The 20024-nt window shown below is 40.1% G+C and overlaps 1 protein-coding gene across 4 annotated transcripts in view; it reads left to right on the plus strand.

The window, feature by feature from the left end:
- Positions 1-20024, plus strand: part of grid1b (glutamate receptor, ionotropic, delta 1b) — a 461341-nt gene that overhangs the window by 433527 nt on the left and 7790 nt on the right. For 3 of the 4 annotated variants that reach the window (XM_028029850.1, XM_028029851.1, XM_028029853.1), the window contains exons 16-17: positions 10683-10923; positions 17496-17634. In XM_028029850.1, the coding sequence (XP_027885651.1) occupies positions 10683-10923; positions 17496-17634 (380 nt within the window). The remainder of the gene's footprint in view (positions 1-10682; positions 10924-17495; positions 17635-20024) is intronic. The other variant, XM_028029852.1, reaches the window with a different exon arrangement.

Raw genomic sequence — 20024 nt, forward strand, 5'->3', positions numbered from 1 at the left:
TATATATATATTATAGTATCTCAATATAATGTATTTCATTATAATGGGATGATATCTCGTAATTAGATACGATATTGTAAATGATATCTAATTACTATATAATAAGATATAGTATATCTCATAGTAATGAGATATTAAATATGAGATGTAATTACATCATTACTATGTAATGAGTAATTGTATTATAGTAATTACATAGTAATGATCTCATTACATAGTAATGAGATATAATGAGATACTACAATATAGTATCACAAATGAGATATAGTATTGTGTAATACCCTCATTATATTGAGATAACATCTCACTGTATTGAGATGTTTTCTCAGTATAATGTTTGTTATATTTAGGTACTATCTCAATGTAATGAGAGTTTCTCAATATAGTGAGATACTATATTGAATGAGATAGTAACTCAATACTCATTACAATGAGATGTTATAGTTTGTTGCAAGGCAATAGTGTTACCAACTGCACCACTGGAGTCTCTCTCATCTGAGAATGTGACCCTGTACTGGGCTGATTCTGTGCCTTCAAATCATTTTAACAATGCTCCTGGAGAAGATTCATAACTTATAACTTCCTGAAACAGGAGCAGGTCTGAAAAAACAGCCTGTGTGCTACACTCAAGAGAGAGATTAATTTGATGTATCAAAGAGTGATGTCATCACTGCTGATGTCATTGTTACCAATGGAACTGAACATTCTAATGGTGCATTCACATCAGACATGTTTTGAGCGTCAGGCGAGTCTGGTTTATATTCAAAGTCTATGTGGAGTGTTGGATGCCATAGATGTGTCAAATGGTTCAAATCGCGCCACGCTAGACGCTTGAAGCTCACCGCAACGGCCCTCGAAGCGCCTCCACATAGACTTTGAATGCAAATCAGACGCGCCTGACGCTTAAAACGCACTTGCTGTGAACGCACCATTATATGTCACATTCCAGTCCTCATGCCCCCCTGCTGTGCATGTTTTAGATGTGTCTGTATTTCAGAACAACTGATTCAAATGATTGCATGAACTCTTCTGCAGTCATCAAGTAGTGGAGAAGCCTGTTAATCACCCACAGATTCAATCTAGGTATGTAGCAGACGGGGAACACCTAAAACATGCAGGGCACGGGGAGCACGAGGACCAGAAATGAGAAACACTGCATTATGTCCATCATATTAGGACCAAAGCCCGGTTCTAATATGATGGACTTATTGTTTGGGTCAGGGGTCCCAGGTAAGATGCAAATTAAGTTATAGTTAAGGTTAGGGTTAGGAATAGTCTAGCATTGGTTAGGGTTACAGAAAATGTCTGGGTTAGGCAAAATTGCAGCTACTAAAATGAAGGGAAATCAATGCAAAGTTCTAATATGGGTCGAAATAGTTTTGACAAACCTGTACAGCATTTTGTTTTCTAAATTATTCTATAAATAAACAATCTTGATATAATGTTAGGTTGTATTTCTGCCAATTGCATAGCTGCAGTACATTAGTAGTCTAATGTGTTGAATGTGCTGAGACACATTCAACGCATTAGACACCGATCAGAACCAAAGGTTTGCCTTTTGGTTCTGATTGGTTGTTTCTGGACAGTAGCAGAATCAGATGTATTTTCACAGATTCTCCGTTTCATATTCTACTGTCACACACATTTAACAAATATTCATCCATCCATCATCTAACACACTTATCCTTGCGCACACACATTCACACCTTCGGACAATTTAGAGAGATCAATTAATCAATTAATTTTTGAGAAATGTTACATGTGTATAGGAACATTTTATTAATGTTTCTTATGCTGTTTTGAACTCTGAAACTGATCTTATGATTTCTCCATTGATTTTGGAGTAAGGAATTTTATTTGCATTGAGGCCTGTGTCTGTTTTTATTTCCCAAATTTGTGTAAAGCCTCGAATTTCCATAATGCCCAGTTTTCGCAAAACCTGGGTTTGTATAGTGACATAGGTTAGGGTTACAGAAAATGTCTGGGTTAGGCAAAATTGCAGCTACTAAAATGAAGGGAAATCAATGCAAAGTTCTAATATGGGTCGAAATAGTTTTGACAAACCTGTACAGCATTTTGTTTTCTAAATTATTCTATAAATAAACAATCTTGATATAATGTTAGGTTGTATTTCTGCCAATTGCATAGCTGCAGTACATTAGTAGTCTAATGTGTTGAATGTGCTGAGACACATTCAACGCATTAGACACCGATCAGAACCAAAGGTTTGCCTTTTGGTTCTGATTGGTTGTTTCTGGACAGTAGCAGAATCAGATGTATTTTCACAGATTCTCCGTTTCATATTCTACTGTCACACACATTTAACAAATATTCATCCATCCATCATCTAACACACTTATCCTTGCGCACACACATTCACACCTTCGGACAATTTAGAGAGATCAATTAATCAATTAATTTTTGAGAAATGTTACATGTGTATAGGAACATTTTATTAATGTTTCTTATGCTGTTTTGAACTCTGAAACTGATCTTATGATTTCTCCATTGATTTTGGAGTAAGGAATTTTATTTGCATTGAGGCCTGTGTCTGTTTTTATTTCCCAAATTTGTGTAAAGCCTCGAATTTCCATAATGCCCAGTTTTCGCAAAACCTGGGTTTGTATAGTGACATAGGTTAGTGCCACCTGGGTGTGGGTCGGCGTAAAGGCCGAGCCGGGCATAGATTGGCCTTTACGCCAATGCCAACATGAAGGCCCTCCATGCAACCAGTGGAGGTTGGTCGCATGGACGTCTGTCTTTCCTCAGACCTCCATGTTTGTGTGGAGGTTTGGCTTTTCATGGACTCCTCTGTTTGCAACCTGGGTTTGGGTCGGTGCAAAGGCCAAGCCAGGCTACGCACGGAGACCCCTGGTTGATTGGAGGTCTGTCTTTTCTCTGTTTGTAGGGAGCCTTCTGTTTGCAACCTGGGTTTGGGTTGGCATAAAGGCTGAGCTAGGCTATGCATGGAGACCCCTGGTGGCATGAAGTTCTGTCTTTGCTCTGTTGGTAGGGAGCCTTCTTTTTGCAGGGGGATCTCTGGTTGGGTGGAGACTCTAGGGTGGTTGTTTTCCAGAGCAAGTTTCAACTTGACTTTCAGGTCAGTAACCTGACCCTGCAGAGATTTAACTGTTTCCTCCTGTTCTATGAATTTGGAATCTTGCTCAGCGTGACGTTTGAGCTGCTCCTCATATTTAAGCCTCACTCTGTATTCTTCAACCATTACTTCTATCAGACCTTTATTGCGGGAGGCGTATTTTTCAGCCTCCCTCTGGAAGTAATCCAGCTGTTGAAGAATACTCTTGTCTGCTGTTACTTTGGAAGAGCAAGAAACCTTTGACACATCTGTCATTTCTGGCACGTTTCTTCCATGGTCATGTTTGACTTTCATCCAACGTTCTTTTTCTAACATTTTTTGCAGTTTTTGAATTTCTTCCTGCTGGGATTTGACTTCAACCTGATATGCAATCCTTCGTTCTCTTTCCTCGTGGAGATCAAAAATCTTACTCTGCAGTTCTTTTTTAAGATCGTCTACCTGCCTTGTGAGATCACTGACATGTTGTCTAGTGTCTTCACTCCTATAATTCTTGTAGGACAAGGGATGAGAAGACTGAGGATTGCCAGTGGCCTTTGAATACTTTGACCTCCTCTCATGGTATTGATATTGGGAGGCCACATAACCACATTCCTTTTGTTTTCTTGACTCCGCAACTCCAGTGAAAACAGGGCTAGAACGGGTAACTGTAGATGGTTGATAAGTTTGCCGGTTTTCAACTGAGTTGAGAAGCTCGGGGTCAGCAGTTGGAGTTTTTTCCTGCTCAACTTCCACTGAAGGGAAGTCAGCAGAGGGAGTTGTTTCCTGCTTGACTTCTACTAAGGGGGTGATCTCTAAGTCAGCAGAGGGAGTTGTTTCCTGCTTGACTTCCAGTGATGTTGGACTCTCAAAGTCGCCGGAAGGACTTGGTTCCCCCTGGATCTCTGTTGTTTCATTTTCCGGCTTAATGGGGCTGTCGCTGTCATCTTCAATAGGGAAAATGACAGCGTTGTAGTCGACTTGGATGTTGAGGTCCATCATGTCGATCCATGAAAGCTCTGCTGGAAAAGCTTCATGTTCACAAGCAATCTGTTGCTTCATGTTTAAATTCTGGTAGATTCTTGCTTCTCTGAAAGGCTCGAAAGATCTGAAATCGATATCTGGCTTGTTTTGATTAACTTTGAACGTGCTCTGAAGAGTGATCTGTGGCGATAGAACTGTGGAACAGGTCTGAGAAAACTCTGTCTGTGAGCTACATTCAAGAGAGAGACTCCTTTGTTGTATCATAGAGATGTCATAACTGCTGATGTCATTGTTATCATTGGAACTGAACATGCTAATTCAACCAGCTGTTTGAAAAATGCCACACAGTAGCTCACTTTAGCTTCAAACACATGTTAATACCTTTGTATCATAGCTGGTTTGAAATTAAAATTGTCTGTGTGAAAATGGCCCATATTTCAAATTAAAACATACTAGCACTGCCTCTATCCTTGCCTGCTTACTGCTCCGTCTAAAAATAGCGCTCCTAGCATCAACCATTAATGACGTAGAAGTAATGTTCAGACTGTGCAGCTAAAAACAATGAATAAGACCTGGAGGAGGTGACCAATCCTGGACATTAAATTGGCAACATGTTGAAGATTGAAGGCTCACAGGTGAGCCAGAAGCAAGAACTACTGACAGCACAGTAAACAAAGATCATTTAAATGGTAAAGGAGCAGATACTGGAATGGAAATCAATATTCACACAGACCTGGAAATGCTAACTGCATGCAGTACTAAGAGAATTTTGGAACTGTATCTTTACATTTACAGATTTCTATATCTTTGTATTGGAATATATCTACCAAGATCAGATGGAAAAATAATAAGCACACATAAAATTAGGCTAAAAAATATTCATATCTCTGGAAAATTTAATAACTTTCTCCACAAACCCTCTTCCAGGTCAAAACTAGGACTCTGGCTCCATTAAATGAAACAAAGAAAGTACTTGTATTTTAAGGAGTACATAAAAATGGCTAAGAACTAGTGTGATGATGATTGGGACCAGATGCTTGGGGTGAAACAAACTTTTATTTGTGCTTTCTTTGCCTGTATACTGTATGTTAGAAATAGAAAAACAGAAATATCAAATCATCAGTTGATGTTGGCATTAGCTATAAAGGCTAACTAAAATATACGCAGAACCTATTTAAAAGTATTAGCAAAAGTACAATCTATTACTAGTCTATCTATTACAGTTATCTGTTGATAGCTGAATGTGAATCTTCAGCTGACGTGTGTCAGGGCTTTAGCTGCTTTAAAGGGCCAGGAAAACAAAGATGATGATGGAGGTTGAAGGCTTTCTCTTCCCTCTAATCCTCGTTGTTGACCTTAAGAGTTCATTATCATCTTAGAAAGCCTGTGATGATGAGTAAAGGGTCTCACTGAGCCGCCTGCCTCTGCAAATTACTACAGAGTTTTTAACGAGGAACATTCTTGCTGGAAGATGAAGTGGTGTCACACCGACTGACTCTTAAACCTGCGTGTTGAAAGATCGGGAGATAAGAAACACCTCCTGCCTGTTGGGCTCTCGCTGTTCAATCAATAACGCCTTCGAGGCTGAAGTCAATTAGGCTCACATGAAAGGAGCTCGCATTAAGCTGCGTTGTTGCGAAGGAAACAGGATTACTCACGGTGAGTGAATGTAAACAGAAGTACATGTGCTAATTACTCACCTCGTCTCTGCGAGGCAGATGTCTGAGCAAAGCCGGTAAATTTAAGGAAGTTGGATCATCTTCCTCAGATGAAGCCAGGCGGCTCCAGAGAAAAGTCGGGGGGGGGTTTTTTCCCCCTAATCAAACACAAATTGATCCCAGTGAGATCATAAAAAATCATGCAGATTGGTTATAATCTCCGCAATATTACGTCATTAGCAGCGAGATCACTTAAATCTGAACACTTTCTCATCCATCTGCTATTGATTTTTTTTTTCTTCTTGAATTTGAAGACATTAAAGCACTAATCTAAGGAAGTGAACATAAGACGAGCACTTTTATTAGGTACCGTATGTTTTTAACATATTTTGTGTGTTTTTAGCATGCAAAAGTTGAAATTATGTAATGCAAACCTGTTTATATTAGTAATTTAAAAGGGACTTATTGGAGAATATAACTTTATTTAAAACTTACTATAAGGTTGAAACTAGAAAGTAAGAAAGCTGTGTCATCTGCATATGGGGAGATTATCTGACCACAGCGAACCTCTTTTTGGTTTCTATGTTTTAGTCTCAGACATTAAGAAACTTCAAATTAAAAAAAACTTCTAACACTATGGGGAAATCCTGATAAATGCAGCATGCAGTTTGAGGAAATAGTAAATGAGCTTTTTTCATTATTCTTATCTGGGTCCTAGTCAATAAGATCTCATCTATGAAAGGTTTTGTGATACAACCTTCGCTAAAGTCAGAGAAAATTGTTAGAAAAGTCATAAAATTTATACTAAGAGGAAATTCAAGTATTTAAATAGACTAAATGTCTTCTGGGCGCTGAACTGTTTTACTTATACAATACAGTCACCTTAGCCTATTACTGTACAGGCTTTAGGTGGAAGAGAATGGTAAAACCTGGACAACAGGTTCAAAGAACTGAGAATGACAAACACATTGGCTAAATAACATATAAAGAACTGGCCTGGGACATCAGTGATCAGTTGGCCTGATTTTTAAACAAGAGTACCAGCAGTAGAAGAATATGTACCAATAGTGTTTCCTAACGTGAACATGAAGCATTCATGAAGGAAGCTTTGTTGTTAAAAAACAAAGAAAACATGAAATTGAGAAAAGTGTTACTCAGAACAGATCCTAAATCATCTAAACATCTTACAGTTTTCCTTTAACGCGTCACTTGGCAGTAGCTGTGTGAAAGCTCCTGCTCAGAAGCTATGCATTTTGGTGCCAAGAGAACAAAGGCTTTGTGAACTTCCAGTCACTACTGAGCGCTCTCACTCTGCAACTACCTCAACTATGTGAACGCCATAAAACGCCCTGAGTGGGATAAGTGAGTGACAGGAGGGGGGAGAGAGAGAGACAGAGAGTGTGTGTGAGGCGAGTGGCGTGAGCAAATTGTAAGCATCATTCCGCTGTTTCGTTTTTTTTTTCTTTATTTTCCACCCTGATTCTTTTTAAGGCTGCGTTCATAAACACACGTGTCTGCCCACTGAAATAGAATCGCAAATGAGCATTCGATTGGATTTTCTGGAGCAGATTTGTTACTTTTGTATTGCTTAGCCCATAACTAATAACAATCTTCACACCTGTTTAGATAAATATGTTGCTACGATTAATTTGAATGATTTTTCACAAGTCAGATTTCATGGTGCTCCCTGTGGCCACTTGGTGTCCTACATGCAGTGCGTTACTTGCTGCTTGTCACACACGTATGCAGCTACCATACAGGAAGAAAAGCATTTATTCATCTCCTTCTTGATGAATTCAGCTGCCAACCAGTTTTCAATGACAGGTAATTTTGGGAGGAATTTTCCACGCACCTGCTCTTGGATTTTCCTCTGTGAGATGAAAACATTTGTGGGGCTCAAAGTCTCTGCTGCCTTGAAAGTTTCTGATGTGAATATAGAAAGTTTGTAGGGAGGGCAGCTGTTATTCAGCAGCTCCCACGTTAGAAGCAGCAGCAGGTTTTTGATGTTTGCTGCACTGAGGCACAAACTCCTTAATGCATTAACCATGGCACACTCTGTCGCTTTGTGAGGATGAAATATACATAAACACCAAAGGTGGAGTCTTGGCGTTAATATAGATGTTGACACAAAGAATTAGCAGCAGCAACCGCTGTGCTGCAGGTTCTTTTGTTGCTCTGGGAAAATCGCTCTCCGGTGTGTTTCGCGCCTCGTAACGCCAGAGGCGTCTTCGCACGAGTGTCGTTTACACCTCCTCCCACTTTTGCTCTCCTCCTCCCGGCTTCGGCTCCGTTTCATCCTCCGAGGTCAGGCGCAACACTGAGCAACAATCCCATTTCTCTTTGAGATCGTCCTCTCTGTATGTGACGAGCCGTGGACCTGAGGGGCCGATGAGTCAGCAGCACTGGCTGGATAGAGATAAAACCTCTGAAATGCAGAAACACTGCCACACAGAGAGGTGACAGATTAGTTTGAGGACGGTGTCGGCATCTGATGCTTTCTAGCAGTTCTCTGAGGGTTAGACAACAATAAAAGGGCGTTGTCTGTGTTTGCATTCACACCGTGGATGCGACTGCTGAGGCGACGTCGGTCCCCACAGGGAGTCGGTGGGTATGCGAGTTAACATGAGCACATAAGCTGCGTGAAGATTGTTACTTTCAGCTCTGTGCTTTCTTTAGATTATTAAAAGCAAAAGTTCAATGTTAAATTTCGTTCGATTCCTAACACACTAACGAAATCTAGCCGAGGAGCTTTAGCAATTACAATCAGCTCAGCTCCTGCAGAGAAGGCACAAAGCTAAGATCAGCTGCATCCCAGAAGTTTGGAAAGTTCCCTGCTGTCTGAGAAAAACAGAAATAATTTTGGAAATACAGGACGCCACAGAAGTTTCTCTTTTGTTTAGTGTTAAATGCTGCTCTTTTTCAGATTAAAAAATAAATACAGCAAACCGACTTGTTATAGTATTTTAATTCAGGTGGAGTGTAACAATCTGAGTGAGATCAGCTGCATCAGGTGTGTATCTGTGATGTAGACTGTGTTACTGTCTCACCGGTTGGGATTTAGTAGTGTGACATATGGTTTGCTTTTAAATGCTGTTCCTTCAGACACACATCCCTGAACATTGGGATGGTGTTTTGGTGTTTGGCTCATATTTATGCTAACAGACGTTCACATACATTTAGATTTATTTTACATAGATATGGCTTGCTGTTGCAGATTTCCTTGCCAGTCTAATCAACTTTTTAACAAACATGGTCAAATCATCTAGAGTCTGGATTTCTGTAAAAGCAAATATTTTTGCATGTCTCCGGCTGTTGAAAGGAGGAACAGAGTTGGACTCAATGTTTGACAGCGACATTGGAGTAATGCTAACTTTATAACTGACTAAACCACAAAAACGTGGCTTGTAGACTAGTGCGACCTACATATGTAATTTATTTTTTTCCCCCAAAGTTAGTGGGTGTGACTTATGTTCAGATGTGCTCAGTATAATATGGAGCAAACCTGCTACACCGACTAATAATAGCATAACTCACATCTTTCACTTTTTTCATTGTTTAAGTTTAAACATCTTGATAAACTATGTTAATACTGAGATAGATATGTGGAAAGATGAATTCCAGTTCTCCACAGAAGTTACTGGGTGTAATGTAAACTCTCTGTCAGAGATTAAAAGAAAAATCTAAACATAACCCCAACCCCTCTTTGCATAGCAAACAGTATTTAAATTACTTTTAATCCAGATCCAGTCTGAACAGAGAGCTTGCTGTGGTGATCTAAGAAAACTTTTTCACCGTTTCATTCCTCTTTGTCTTGCCTGTCTGGTCCCTGCTGCAGTCGCGTTCAGCTCTGTGTTGACCCCGTGGAGGTGCCTCCGCTCCTTCTTCCCTTCCATCTTCAATTAAACAACTCTGTGTTCAATTTGTGCCACTCAGAGAATGCTGAGCTGCTCCTTATTTAATGAATTTTCCGCTCTGGGCCCGGCCCTGTTCAGCGGGCGTCCAACAGCCGGAGGCATCTTCTCGGCGCAACGCTCTGGGACTCGCAGGGATAATGTGTCTGAGTGTTAAAATGAGGGCAGGGCTATTGTTCACCGTAGAAGCCATTATCTCTGCGTTCCCAACCATCATGTTAATACCACATCCCATAACTGCTATGCTACCTCCATTGCCGACTGTCTGCTTGATAATCCGGCCACTAAGAACCTTCGCAGACTTTGTAGCTTCTGCTGAATTTGTGCTGCTAAACTGCTTTGTCCTCGGGGTGTTTAGAGGAGAGACTGTGGATGGAAACCACCGTGCGCTGACCTTCAGCGTGTTGACACTGAGCTGAGCCGATTAAACACATCAAATTAGGCTTCGGTTTTATGGCCTGATTACCTCTGCTTTATTGCAGAAACAGCATATCTGATGTTTAGACGCACAGCTCTAGATTAGATAGATGATTTTCGAAAGCATTACTCTGAATCTTTCCATCAAACTCTGTAGCTGTTTACTATGTTTGCTCTTCGTAGTGAACCTGTAACAAAGATGTGTGCAGGTACTCACTTCTTTGGGAGGCTTGTTATTGATAATAATGCATGCTATTTCATTTCAACTGAAAGAAGCACTTGCTTTTGAGTCATAATAGATCATTTTGCTGGGTAAGAATCTTTTTCTTTGTTTAAAAATGATAAAATACCTGCCTTGAGGTGGTTATTTTCAAAAGAACTGACTGAAGGCTTACTTATTTTCCTGTTACATTTCACTTTCTAACTTAATTCACAGATGGATTTATTTGTGTGGATTATTCGGGTTGCTACCGACCGCCAGTGTGAATTTCATGTCAATAGCATGATCAGAAATGTATTTATTGAGAATAACATTTTGTCCAGTACTTATTTCCTTTTATGTACTGTAAACCAGTAGCCACATAAAGCAGTGGGAAGTGGACTAAAACGTCTCTGTGGCATTCCTGTTGTCTCCTTCAGGATCTTGGAGCTGCAGGAAAAAGGTGACCTGGACATCATGAAGCAGAAGTGGTGGCCTCGCACCGGCCGCTGCGACCTCAGCAGCCACGTCAGCGCCCATCCCGACGGCCGCTCCCTCAAGCTACACAGCTTCGCTGGCATCTTCTGCATCCTGGCCGCCGGCCTCTTGCTGGCCTGCCTGGTGGCCGGCTTGGAAGCATGGTGGAACAGCAACCGCTGCCGGCAGGAGCAGCCCAAAGAGGTGACCGAGCATAGGGCCCGGCGGACGGGGCAGCGGGGGGAAGACACTGCCACACTCTACTTTAAGGATCCAGCCGCAGACGCGAGCCCCGACTTAGTGGAGCTCCAGTACACCCAGCTGTAGAGGAGAGATTTAGGGTGGTAGTGTTAGCGGAGGAAGGCTGGGGGACAGAGGGAGGCAAGGTAGGGCAGAGTTACGTCGACATGCTCTGTGCCTCATCAGCCCAGGCCACTAATTGAAATCAAATTTGGTCTCTTATGATTTAACCCGCTTCATTTTTTTCTTTTATCCGTCCATCACTCCCCTCTCACCTTGTCCTAAACAAGGACTTCGGCTATTTTTGTAGCTCAAATTCTCCTAGCCACAAGAAGCACACAGCATACGCCGCCCAACCATTACTTCTACTAATTCGCCCATAAAGCAACTTATCTGTGCTTCCCCTCATTAGCTCAACACGCCAGGTTCTGCCTTCCAACACATCCTGCATGTTTCCCAGCAAACCTTCACTCTCACTAAAGCACAGCGTGCACCACAGGCTTTAATGATCGATCCCCACGGTGACGCCTTTCTAACCATTTAAGAGCCGCTATTGAATTATTGTTACAAAGCCATTTTCTGTAGTAAAGCTTTGGTAATTTCCTTAACCCAAGGGTTCTGAAAGGAGGCGATAATTAGCCAAGAAAATGAGTGATTGCTCAGGCTGCCGGGGATAACGGTGTCAAACACTGAAACCTTTTTAATGCTTATGGACATTTTCAATTTTACTGAGATATCAGGAGACAAAAACAGTCATAAAGCAGTTTTCATTAGTAGTTACGCCATCAAGTGGTGTCCAAATATTTGTTCTTATTGCTGAAACCCATCTTAATAAGTGCCTGATGAATAATAAATGGTTCACTGTTATGGTTATATTTTCGCAAGTTGTGAAAGACGCCTGATGAGGATCAACTTTAATGTGATATAATTAGCACAAATCCCTGAGTGGCCCTTGAGTTTTGGAAAGATTTGCTGCTATAAGAAAAAAAAAAAAAAAAGGCTAGTGGAGAGCTCAACATGGCACCGCCAGGGCTTTTCTGTGATGACTAAAGCGAGCAAACAAAAAAACAAGCATTCTTCTGCAGCTTGTGAGCATTTATGCATTAGTCTATTCTGATAAATGTGTGTTGCCAGACGACAGGCATTTTAATTTATTCCTCTTCTCTTTATTATTTACGTCCTGTAGTCTTTTGTTGTGGTTTTATATATATCTGAAGTTCTTTCAGAGTTTTTCCTTTTACACATTTTTTATTAGAATGAGGTGTCGGACCTAAAACAAAATATATACAATCTAGCCTCTTAAAAAAAAAACAACAGTCCCTTTTGGACCCTTGGCTATTCAGAAACGGTTGCTTGCTACAACGTGGACTCTGTTGAAGTTTGAAATTTTTCCCAGTCGCTAACATTTGCCGTATTTAACTAGACAGCTCAAGCTTACCGGAAATGACCTGCGCCCTAAACAACCATCCTCAACCCTGAAGAGAGAAATGCCAACCTAAACAAGATGGCTGTTAGTGTTTATTCAATATTAGGGTGGCCAACACACACTGAACGGCTTTGTTCACTTTCACAGCTGCCATTACTCAACTACAGGCAGACTACAGTTCTAAAACAGCGCAGAATAACTCATTCACAACTTCTCTTTCTGTTTGCTGATTGGCCCAGTTGGCTCGACTTATTCCATGTTTTTATGTAAGAAATGTCTGATCTTGGTATAGGTACTTTAACATAAACAGTATGATTTTTTTTTTCCAGATACTGCTGATATTTATTTGGCTAGAGTGATGCTGGACACAATGCACAGAGCAGCCACAGTGCCTTACAATGACTGTCTTGATGAAGTTGTAGAATTGTCACGGCAGTAGTGTGGCCATTTTAAATTCACTGCTGGCACTGTTTGCCATCATGATACTATTCTACCAGAAAATGTGCACTATTTTTGGGAAATAGAGTTTAATATGTAGTAGAAGCCCTTTCCTACTGATTTCAAAGACTAGAAAGGTTCTTCTTTAAAGATATTTAGCACTGCAGTACCCTGTTGTGTGTCAGCATCACATGCTCATTCTTTCAGCGTAGGAGCCTTTTTTATGATTGAAGGACTTATAGGCCAGACACAAATAATATATATAATACATAATATAGACTCCAACTCCAAAAAGCTACTGATCAAAACATCTGCCTGGCCTGAGGCTTTAAACAGTTTGCTAATATATGCTGTTGCACTCTTCTGATTAACAACCTCAGGAGCAGAGACAACGCAGGTGCTTACTCTTAAAGCCAGGCTTCAGAAATCAATCAGAACACTAACACCCCTTAAAAAGTACACCCAAACAGAATCCAATAGGTTTAGTACAAGGCCCTGCAAGAGTCGCTCTTAATAGCGTTCTGAAAACTCCAGGCAATCTAAGATTCCCTGAAGAAGTTTACCATTAATGTGCACTCATGTGTTGACATAACATTGCCAATAAACCAACATAAGCTGCACAATACGTTCTTCCCCAAAAATGAACATTTCTACGATTACACATGCAGTCAACCATCTGCAACAATCGCATCATAGCTACAATGCCTTTCAGGTTTAAGAGTGGTGAATAACTGCAGTGCAACAGGCCACAGAAGAAATAGATGCACATCCAACAGAAACCCATGCAGCGTCATGACAGTTTAGTGCAGAAAGCGGAGCTGTTCAACTGAATGCAGGCCTCATTACAACATCACACTTCGCTTTCACTACCGCCGTGTATCAGTTTCTTTAACAGTTAAGTGATCTTCTGTCTGTTCACTTGCTGCGTCTCGTCAGAGCTCAGATGCAGTAACCCTCAATGAACGAGCCACGCATTCAATCGGATTTAATTAGAAAATAAAAGGAGCTTGTGTGTCACACAAAAGAAATGGGGTTGGTATCATTTAGACATGTTCTTGAATCCACTTACAGAATCTGATTAAGTTCCACAGTTTTATGTAACGGGAATTAAACAGAGGCTAATTAAACATGCAATTAGCTTCCGTAAATGAATTATCTTGACAGTAAACCGATAACGATGACCTGGAATTTAGCCGAGCCGCAGCGAGGATAAAACGTCCCATTTCGTGTTTATCAGACGGATTAGAACAAAAGCTGGTTAAATGTTTCAGATAACCGATCCATGTAAAGACGTGAGTTCTAAAAGAACAATAGGTGCTAAGCTTCTCCATTAGTCTGACAGCTGTAAGTAAGTAAGTAAGCTAAATTTCATTTGTATAGCATCTTTCACAGATTTAAAAAAAGACACACAGTCTCTTTCATGGGTCAAGACTCAGCTGATTTTATATCTGGCAAAGACAATTTTTTGCCAAATCTGTAGAAGTTTGAGTTCTTTTTCATTTTTGGACGATGCGAGTTCATTTTTATGGTTGTAGAATACACGCACGAATACAGTGGGATCTTCAGTGTTATCCCAGAGGTCTTTCAACAACAAGGAACCCCCTTATTCAGGTGACTAAGCCAGGGTTAAGCAGGGTTTGACTTGTGCAACAGCAGCGGATGCGTCAGCACCTTTGACCCAGAGCCATCTGCGGCTTCCATGGAGAGCTGCTTTTGCCTGTGGACCAGTTTTTAGGTGACAAGCACGAAAAAAAAACACACTCTTGTACACCCCTTCCATAGCTAATGAGATCTTCAAATAAAGTCCAGTAATTAACAGTATGAAATCTGTTTGAGAACTCCAACAAGATGAAAAGTTAGCCACGCATGCCATCAAGTCCCTTAAAACCACTTAACATGCAGCCGAATGCCTGTGTACTGGTTTTCCATTGTATTTTCCAGGGGTGAGGGTTAAGGGGTTAATTAATGTCATTGATGATCTAGAGCAAAGAGTTGTGCTTCGATTTTTATTATAAACTGACATGGTAAGATAATCACATATTGGCTAATGCCAAATGCATACAGTGAAAAGAAAAATTTGTCACCTTCGGTGGTTAACATAAAATGAAAATAGCATTTAACATAATGGAAAATGGCATAACGGAAATGAAGCCAGTAAATGTTAACACTTCTAAAACATGTCACAGTCTTGTCTATCATTTTGCAATAGATGGAAGTAACACTTTTAAATTACATATTTATTTCTAAATGGATATTCATTTTTTACTCACGTTTTAATAATATTTGCTGTTCTGTGCCTTCACAAATTGTAAAAATATAGCTTTTAGTATCAAGATGACAACCCTACTGTCCTCTGAAAGGTCCTGTCACTAAAACCGACGTGAAGTAATCCTCAGATCGGAGACGGGGTTGGGTTCAGTGCCCAAAACGTTTAATGTGCCGGAGGAAGCTGGTACTGACAACCTCCGTTGCCAGAATCACCCAGTGTTGAGCCGCATGAACCTGAGAAAGCTTTCTCATAAGTTTAAAAAATAATAAGTAAAAATAATTTTAAAAACTTTCCATCTTAGCAAAAATGTATGTCAAGACACCCACACATACAAACCACATCTTACTGAATAAATATTCCCCTGTAAATTTTTGCCCTTTGACCTCTTGTCCAGCCTTGAATATGTACAAATGTTGCTTTCTCTAGAGGACCATTGTAGCTGTAAGACGGCAGAATGAGAGGAACATCAACAAACATTTTTTGAACTAACTCGTGTGCATGAGCACTTGCTTCATGTTTAAAGCTAGCAGCATTTCAGTCGTCAGAATGTCGGAAAATCTGCCTTCGTTTTCCAGATGTTTCACCACGGTTCAGGCACAAATTAAAGTCAAGGGGCTGGAGGCTTTAAAATGACAGCAATTTAACCAAGTGCTCTTCCCAGCAGTTTTTTTTTTTTTATGTTTAACACACTAATGCTCATGTTTTCCACTCCAGAAATGCCTCCAGGATAAGTGTGGGGATGTCACTCAAAGCACCTAAAACCATTCATGGATCTTCCTTCAGTGTATGTTTTGAAGACACTTTACATTTTGAGTAACAGTCAGATAAAATATTGCATTTTCTCTCTCGCCAACATCTCAACATCTAGAGCTGTGATTCCCACCCCTGGCCATCAAATACCCATTCTGTGCGTATTTTAGGGTGAGTCCAGTAGACTTGGTTCAATTGGAGACCAAAATGTCAACGTTTGTTTTATATTTTCAGCTGCGGCAGTTCTCTCTCTCTCTCTCTCTCTCTCTCCCTCTCACTATGTTGGGTTATTTTATTGTGTCAAACAAGACAAACCAATTGAAACCAAAACAATACAAACCACAGGCATGGGGGTTCCTCTCCCCCATGCCTGTGGTGGCGCTGCACCAAAAACTACCAAAGGAAGCAACATGAAAACCTCAGAAAAAACATGTTTGCATTTTCCTTCTTCTCAAAATGCAAACAAAAATGGAGTAACATCAGATTTTAGCTGTTTTGTCTTTGGTAAAAGACCACAAGCCGTTTCTCCCTCTACCGCTAGATTTATCTACCCAAAAGGTCCTGTGGTATAGTTCACTTCCTGCTTTTGAAGCAGTTTACATCCACATATGAATTTGAATCGTGCCAGAGTTCACTTCGAACTGAGACCTAGATTTTTAGGTGGAAGAGAGTTTGCTTTTTCTTGGTCCACGTAAAGGTTTGCTTGCACATTCACACATCCGCAAATGAACCGGACTTTATTGGCAAACAGACTAGATTTTGATTACAGCTGACTAAACAGGGATGATGTGAATACACCCGTAGATGTATCTCACTTCCAGCACACCTGACTCAAATGATGGCGCAACTTTCTCTACTGCAGAATCTAAATCAAAACATGCAGGGGGAACTTGAGGACCAGAGTTGGGATCTAGTGAACACGCATTTCTGATTCTAAGGGCACACACAGTTATACCCAACCTGCACAGTTCAGGGCAGAGTCAAATAGTCGACCAGACCCATAACAATGCCAGAACAATCTTCTTCATAGGTCTGCATATTCTATTAATCACAGAACTGATAGAATATCAGGAAACAACAAACGTTGGACCCGCCATTGAATCTTGCTCACGTTATTCCCCAAAAGAACACTTGCTCAACCCCAACCACTTGCTTTATGTCTAAAGTAGAATAAAGATAAGTTTTTGTCATTTTAAAACAAAATCTTTGTCAACATTCTGACTCATATTTGGACAGAATGTAGCAATTATACACACGAGGGGTTGTGATCTCGATGGGTCATCAGGACCTAAAACTAAACCAGCTTTCTGACCCCTGTAGCATGAACCTGTAGTGTATGCTGTGTGTGGTGGTGTCAGGACATCGGCTGAGTTTCACCTCCAGCCACAGGCAGAATAGATCTGCACCATGTGACCTCTGTCAAGTGCCTGGATGAAGCTTTGATGTGGATCCATAAACTAAAGTGTGAGCAGACAATTCTGTGTCGGCCTTTAGCGCCCTTGTCTCTTTAACTCCTACCTGTTGCTGTCACTGTGTCACGTCATGCTGCAGATTATATGTCAATGTGGACACCCGTCTTCTCTCTCCTCTCCCTCTCTTCACCTCTCTTCTTCATCTCTCTATTTACACTTGACTGTCTATGATCTCGTGCAGGTCACTAAGGATTACAGACTGGCAAGGGTTTCTGGTCCATTGACATATAATGACATTACAACTGCTTCATCGGAGGGGAGGAGGGACATTTGGACAGACAGAGAGAGAGGCTGGGATGAAGCAGAAGCAATTGATACAGGTCAGATTAGAGCTCATATGCAAGCATCCAAATAAACCCGAACAAATGATCAATTTCTGTGCCGTCGCAGAGCTAATTTTTTTTTAATTTTAGGTGGATTTATTTCTGGTATAATCTGAGCAGAAATGTGCTTGATTGAGGCGAACAAATCTTTCAGTTCTTAATCTTAAATCAAGCCCAGTATCCACCTTGAAGACTTCCGTCAATTAGGGGAAATTTAACAAATTTCTTTGACATTTTAAATACAAACGTTTCCAAGTCAAATAGCAAAAAGTGGTTTTCAGTTTGTTTTTAGCAGCAGCTAATTATAACACAACAACCTAAACTTTTATCAGTCTCATCTGTTCATCGGACACTGACTGGAATCATCTCACCAGCAACAGTGATCCTTCCTTCATAAGAAACCCTCTCGGTTGTTACATTATTTTTGTGTTTTTCCCCTCTTTTATGTTTTGTTTGATCATCTTTTAAGTGTGTGAACGAATTTCAAACAGCTCACCTCTGACCTTTCTTGCTGCTGTTTCAGGACTGGTGAACGTGTTAGCATTAAACCATGCTTTAATGCGAGCATGATTCTTGCAGGAACAAGATTTAGTAGAGTTTATTTTCTTAATGACATGTGGTGGGGAGTGTAAGGCTTTTTTAACCCAATGGGAAAACCTGGATTAACCCTTTCATGCATAAATTATGATCCTTTGTGTCAAGCGTAATTTTTTTAAATTTTCTTAAGGCATAAAAAAAGGTAGGAAATAAACTTTTATAATTTTTTTTATTAGGTGATCAATTGTAATTTTCTCCATATACAAAGTTATTTGAAAAATACATCAGTAGTATTGTTCTTTAGGGATTATCTGATCTGGTTGGTTGCCTACTAATAAGACAACCAACCCGACCATTTGGAGAATCTGCTGCAACCACTGGTGTTCCATTATGAGACCTTTAACAAAAAAACAAAAAATAAATCATTTTTCCTTTAGGAAGTTCTCTTCAGCCGATAACTTCTTCAAACCCACCTCACTTCAAACCTTTGCAAGAGATCCTTCCTCCCAATTTCAATAACCATCTGTGAAAAAATCACTTACTAAAAAAATCTATTTACTTTTAAGATTAAAAAACTATTGTTGACATAAGGTGGAATTAATTAGTTACCACAACTTTATTGGGGACAAAATGTCAGTTTACAGATTTCTTCTGTTTTTGCCGCTGCTTTAAATTTTTAATAATCTGAAGCAGTGCAGAACCAAGTACTCTTAACAAAAGTTGTTGTAGATTTTGTTGCCTTTCCATTTGCTGTTGATGTAAAGCCTTACACTATTCCTAACATAACCTCTACTTGTTTTATGTATCTATTTAGTGACACAAGACACAGAGGTATCCCTTCCCACCTTCCCCTGTAATCTTTGTCTAATTATTTTTTAATGGAAATTACGGATCTGAAGCTTAAACTCATAACATGAAATCATTTTCCCTAAAGATATCTTAACAATCAAAGCATCCTAGCTGTGAATATAAAAAAAATACACATCGCAAGCTTTATTTACATTATCAACATACATTTTTGACAAAAGCCGATTTTTTTTTTCTGTTTGAAGAATCAAAATCGGTTTAGTTAGCTTTCCTTTTCTTCAATGTTTATTTTCTGCCAAATCCGACCATAAAAAGCTTATATAGCTGATATGAAGTCTAAGCCACAGTAACAAAATTTGTATCATTGCTATCAATGATAGAAGAAACATTGTATATCTGCAGTTCTGAAAATAAAAAAAACCTCAATTACCGCACATTCAGGTTCCTTTGAAATAGAGTAACATGTTAATTTGTCTTTTATTTTTTAAAAGCACTATTTCTTTGGAGAGGGGGATATTTCGCTTGGCGCCCAAAGAGAAGATAGATCCTCATCTCAGAGGTGGTGACAGCACAGTAAAGGTTGATGTGAGGCAATAGGCTAGTTAAAAAAAACAGCTCCTCTGGTGAAGAATTTAAATATTTCACAAGACCACTAGAATCTACAACGAGCCAGAACCAATCAGAAACTCTCCTTATCGCTTTTGAGCACAATCCACTCCGCAGTTACTGTATTTACAAAGTGGCAGGAGGCAAAATGATTTCAAATGCCCTCCCACTGGGACCCCTTATTACCGGAGCTGTTTGTTTTCAAAATTAATGGAGGCTTTCACGCAGCTGTTGTTTTTTTTTTCCTTTTGTCGTCCCCCTCCATCTGCACTTACGTCGCCCGTCCGACTTTTAACAACCGGCTGAGGTTTAATCCCGGGCATTTATTTATCTTGGCTGGCTCCCAACCTGACATTCCCCCAAAAAAACATATTTTTAATGAGGTGCCAGTCTGCCGGAAGAATAACCAGGGCTGAGATGTTTTAATTGGCTCAGAG

The sequence above is a fragment of the Xiphophorus couchianus genome, chromosome 10 (genome assembly GCF_001444195.1).
Source record: "Xiphophorus couchianus chromosome 10, X_couchianus-1.0, whole genome shotgun sequence".
Lineage (NCBI taxonomy): Eukaryota > Metazoa > Chordata > Actinopteri > Cyprinodontiformes > Poeciliidae > Xiphophorus > Xiphophorus couchianus.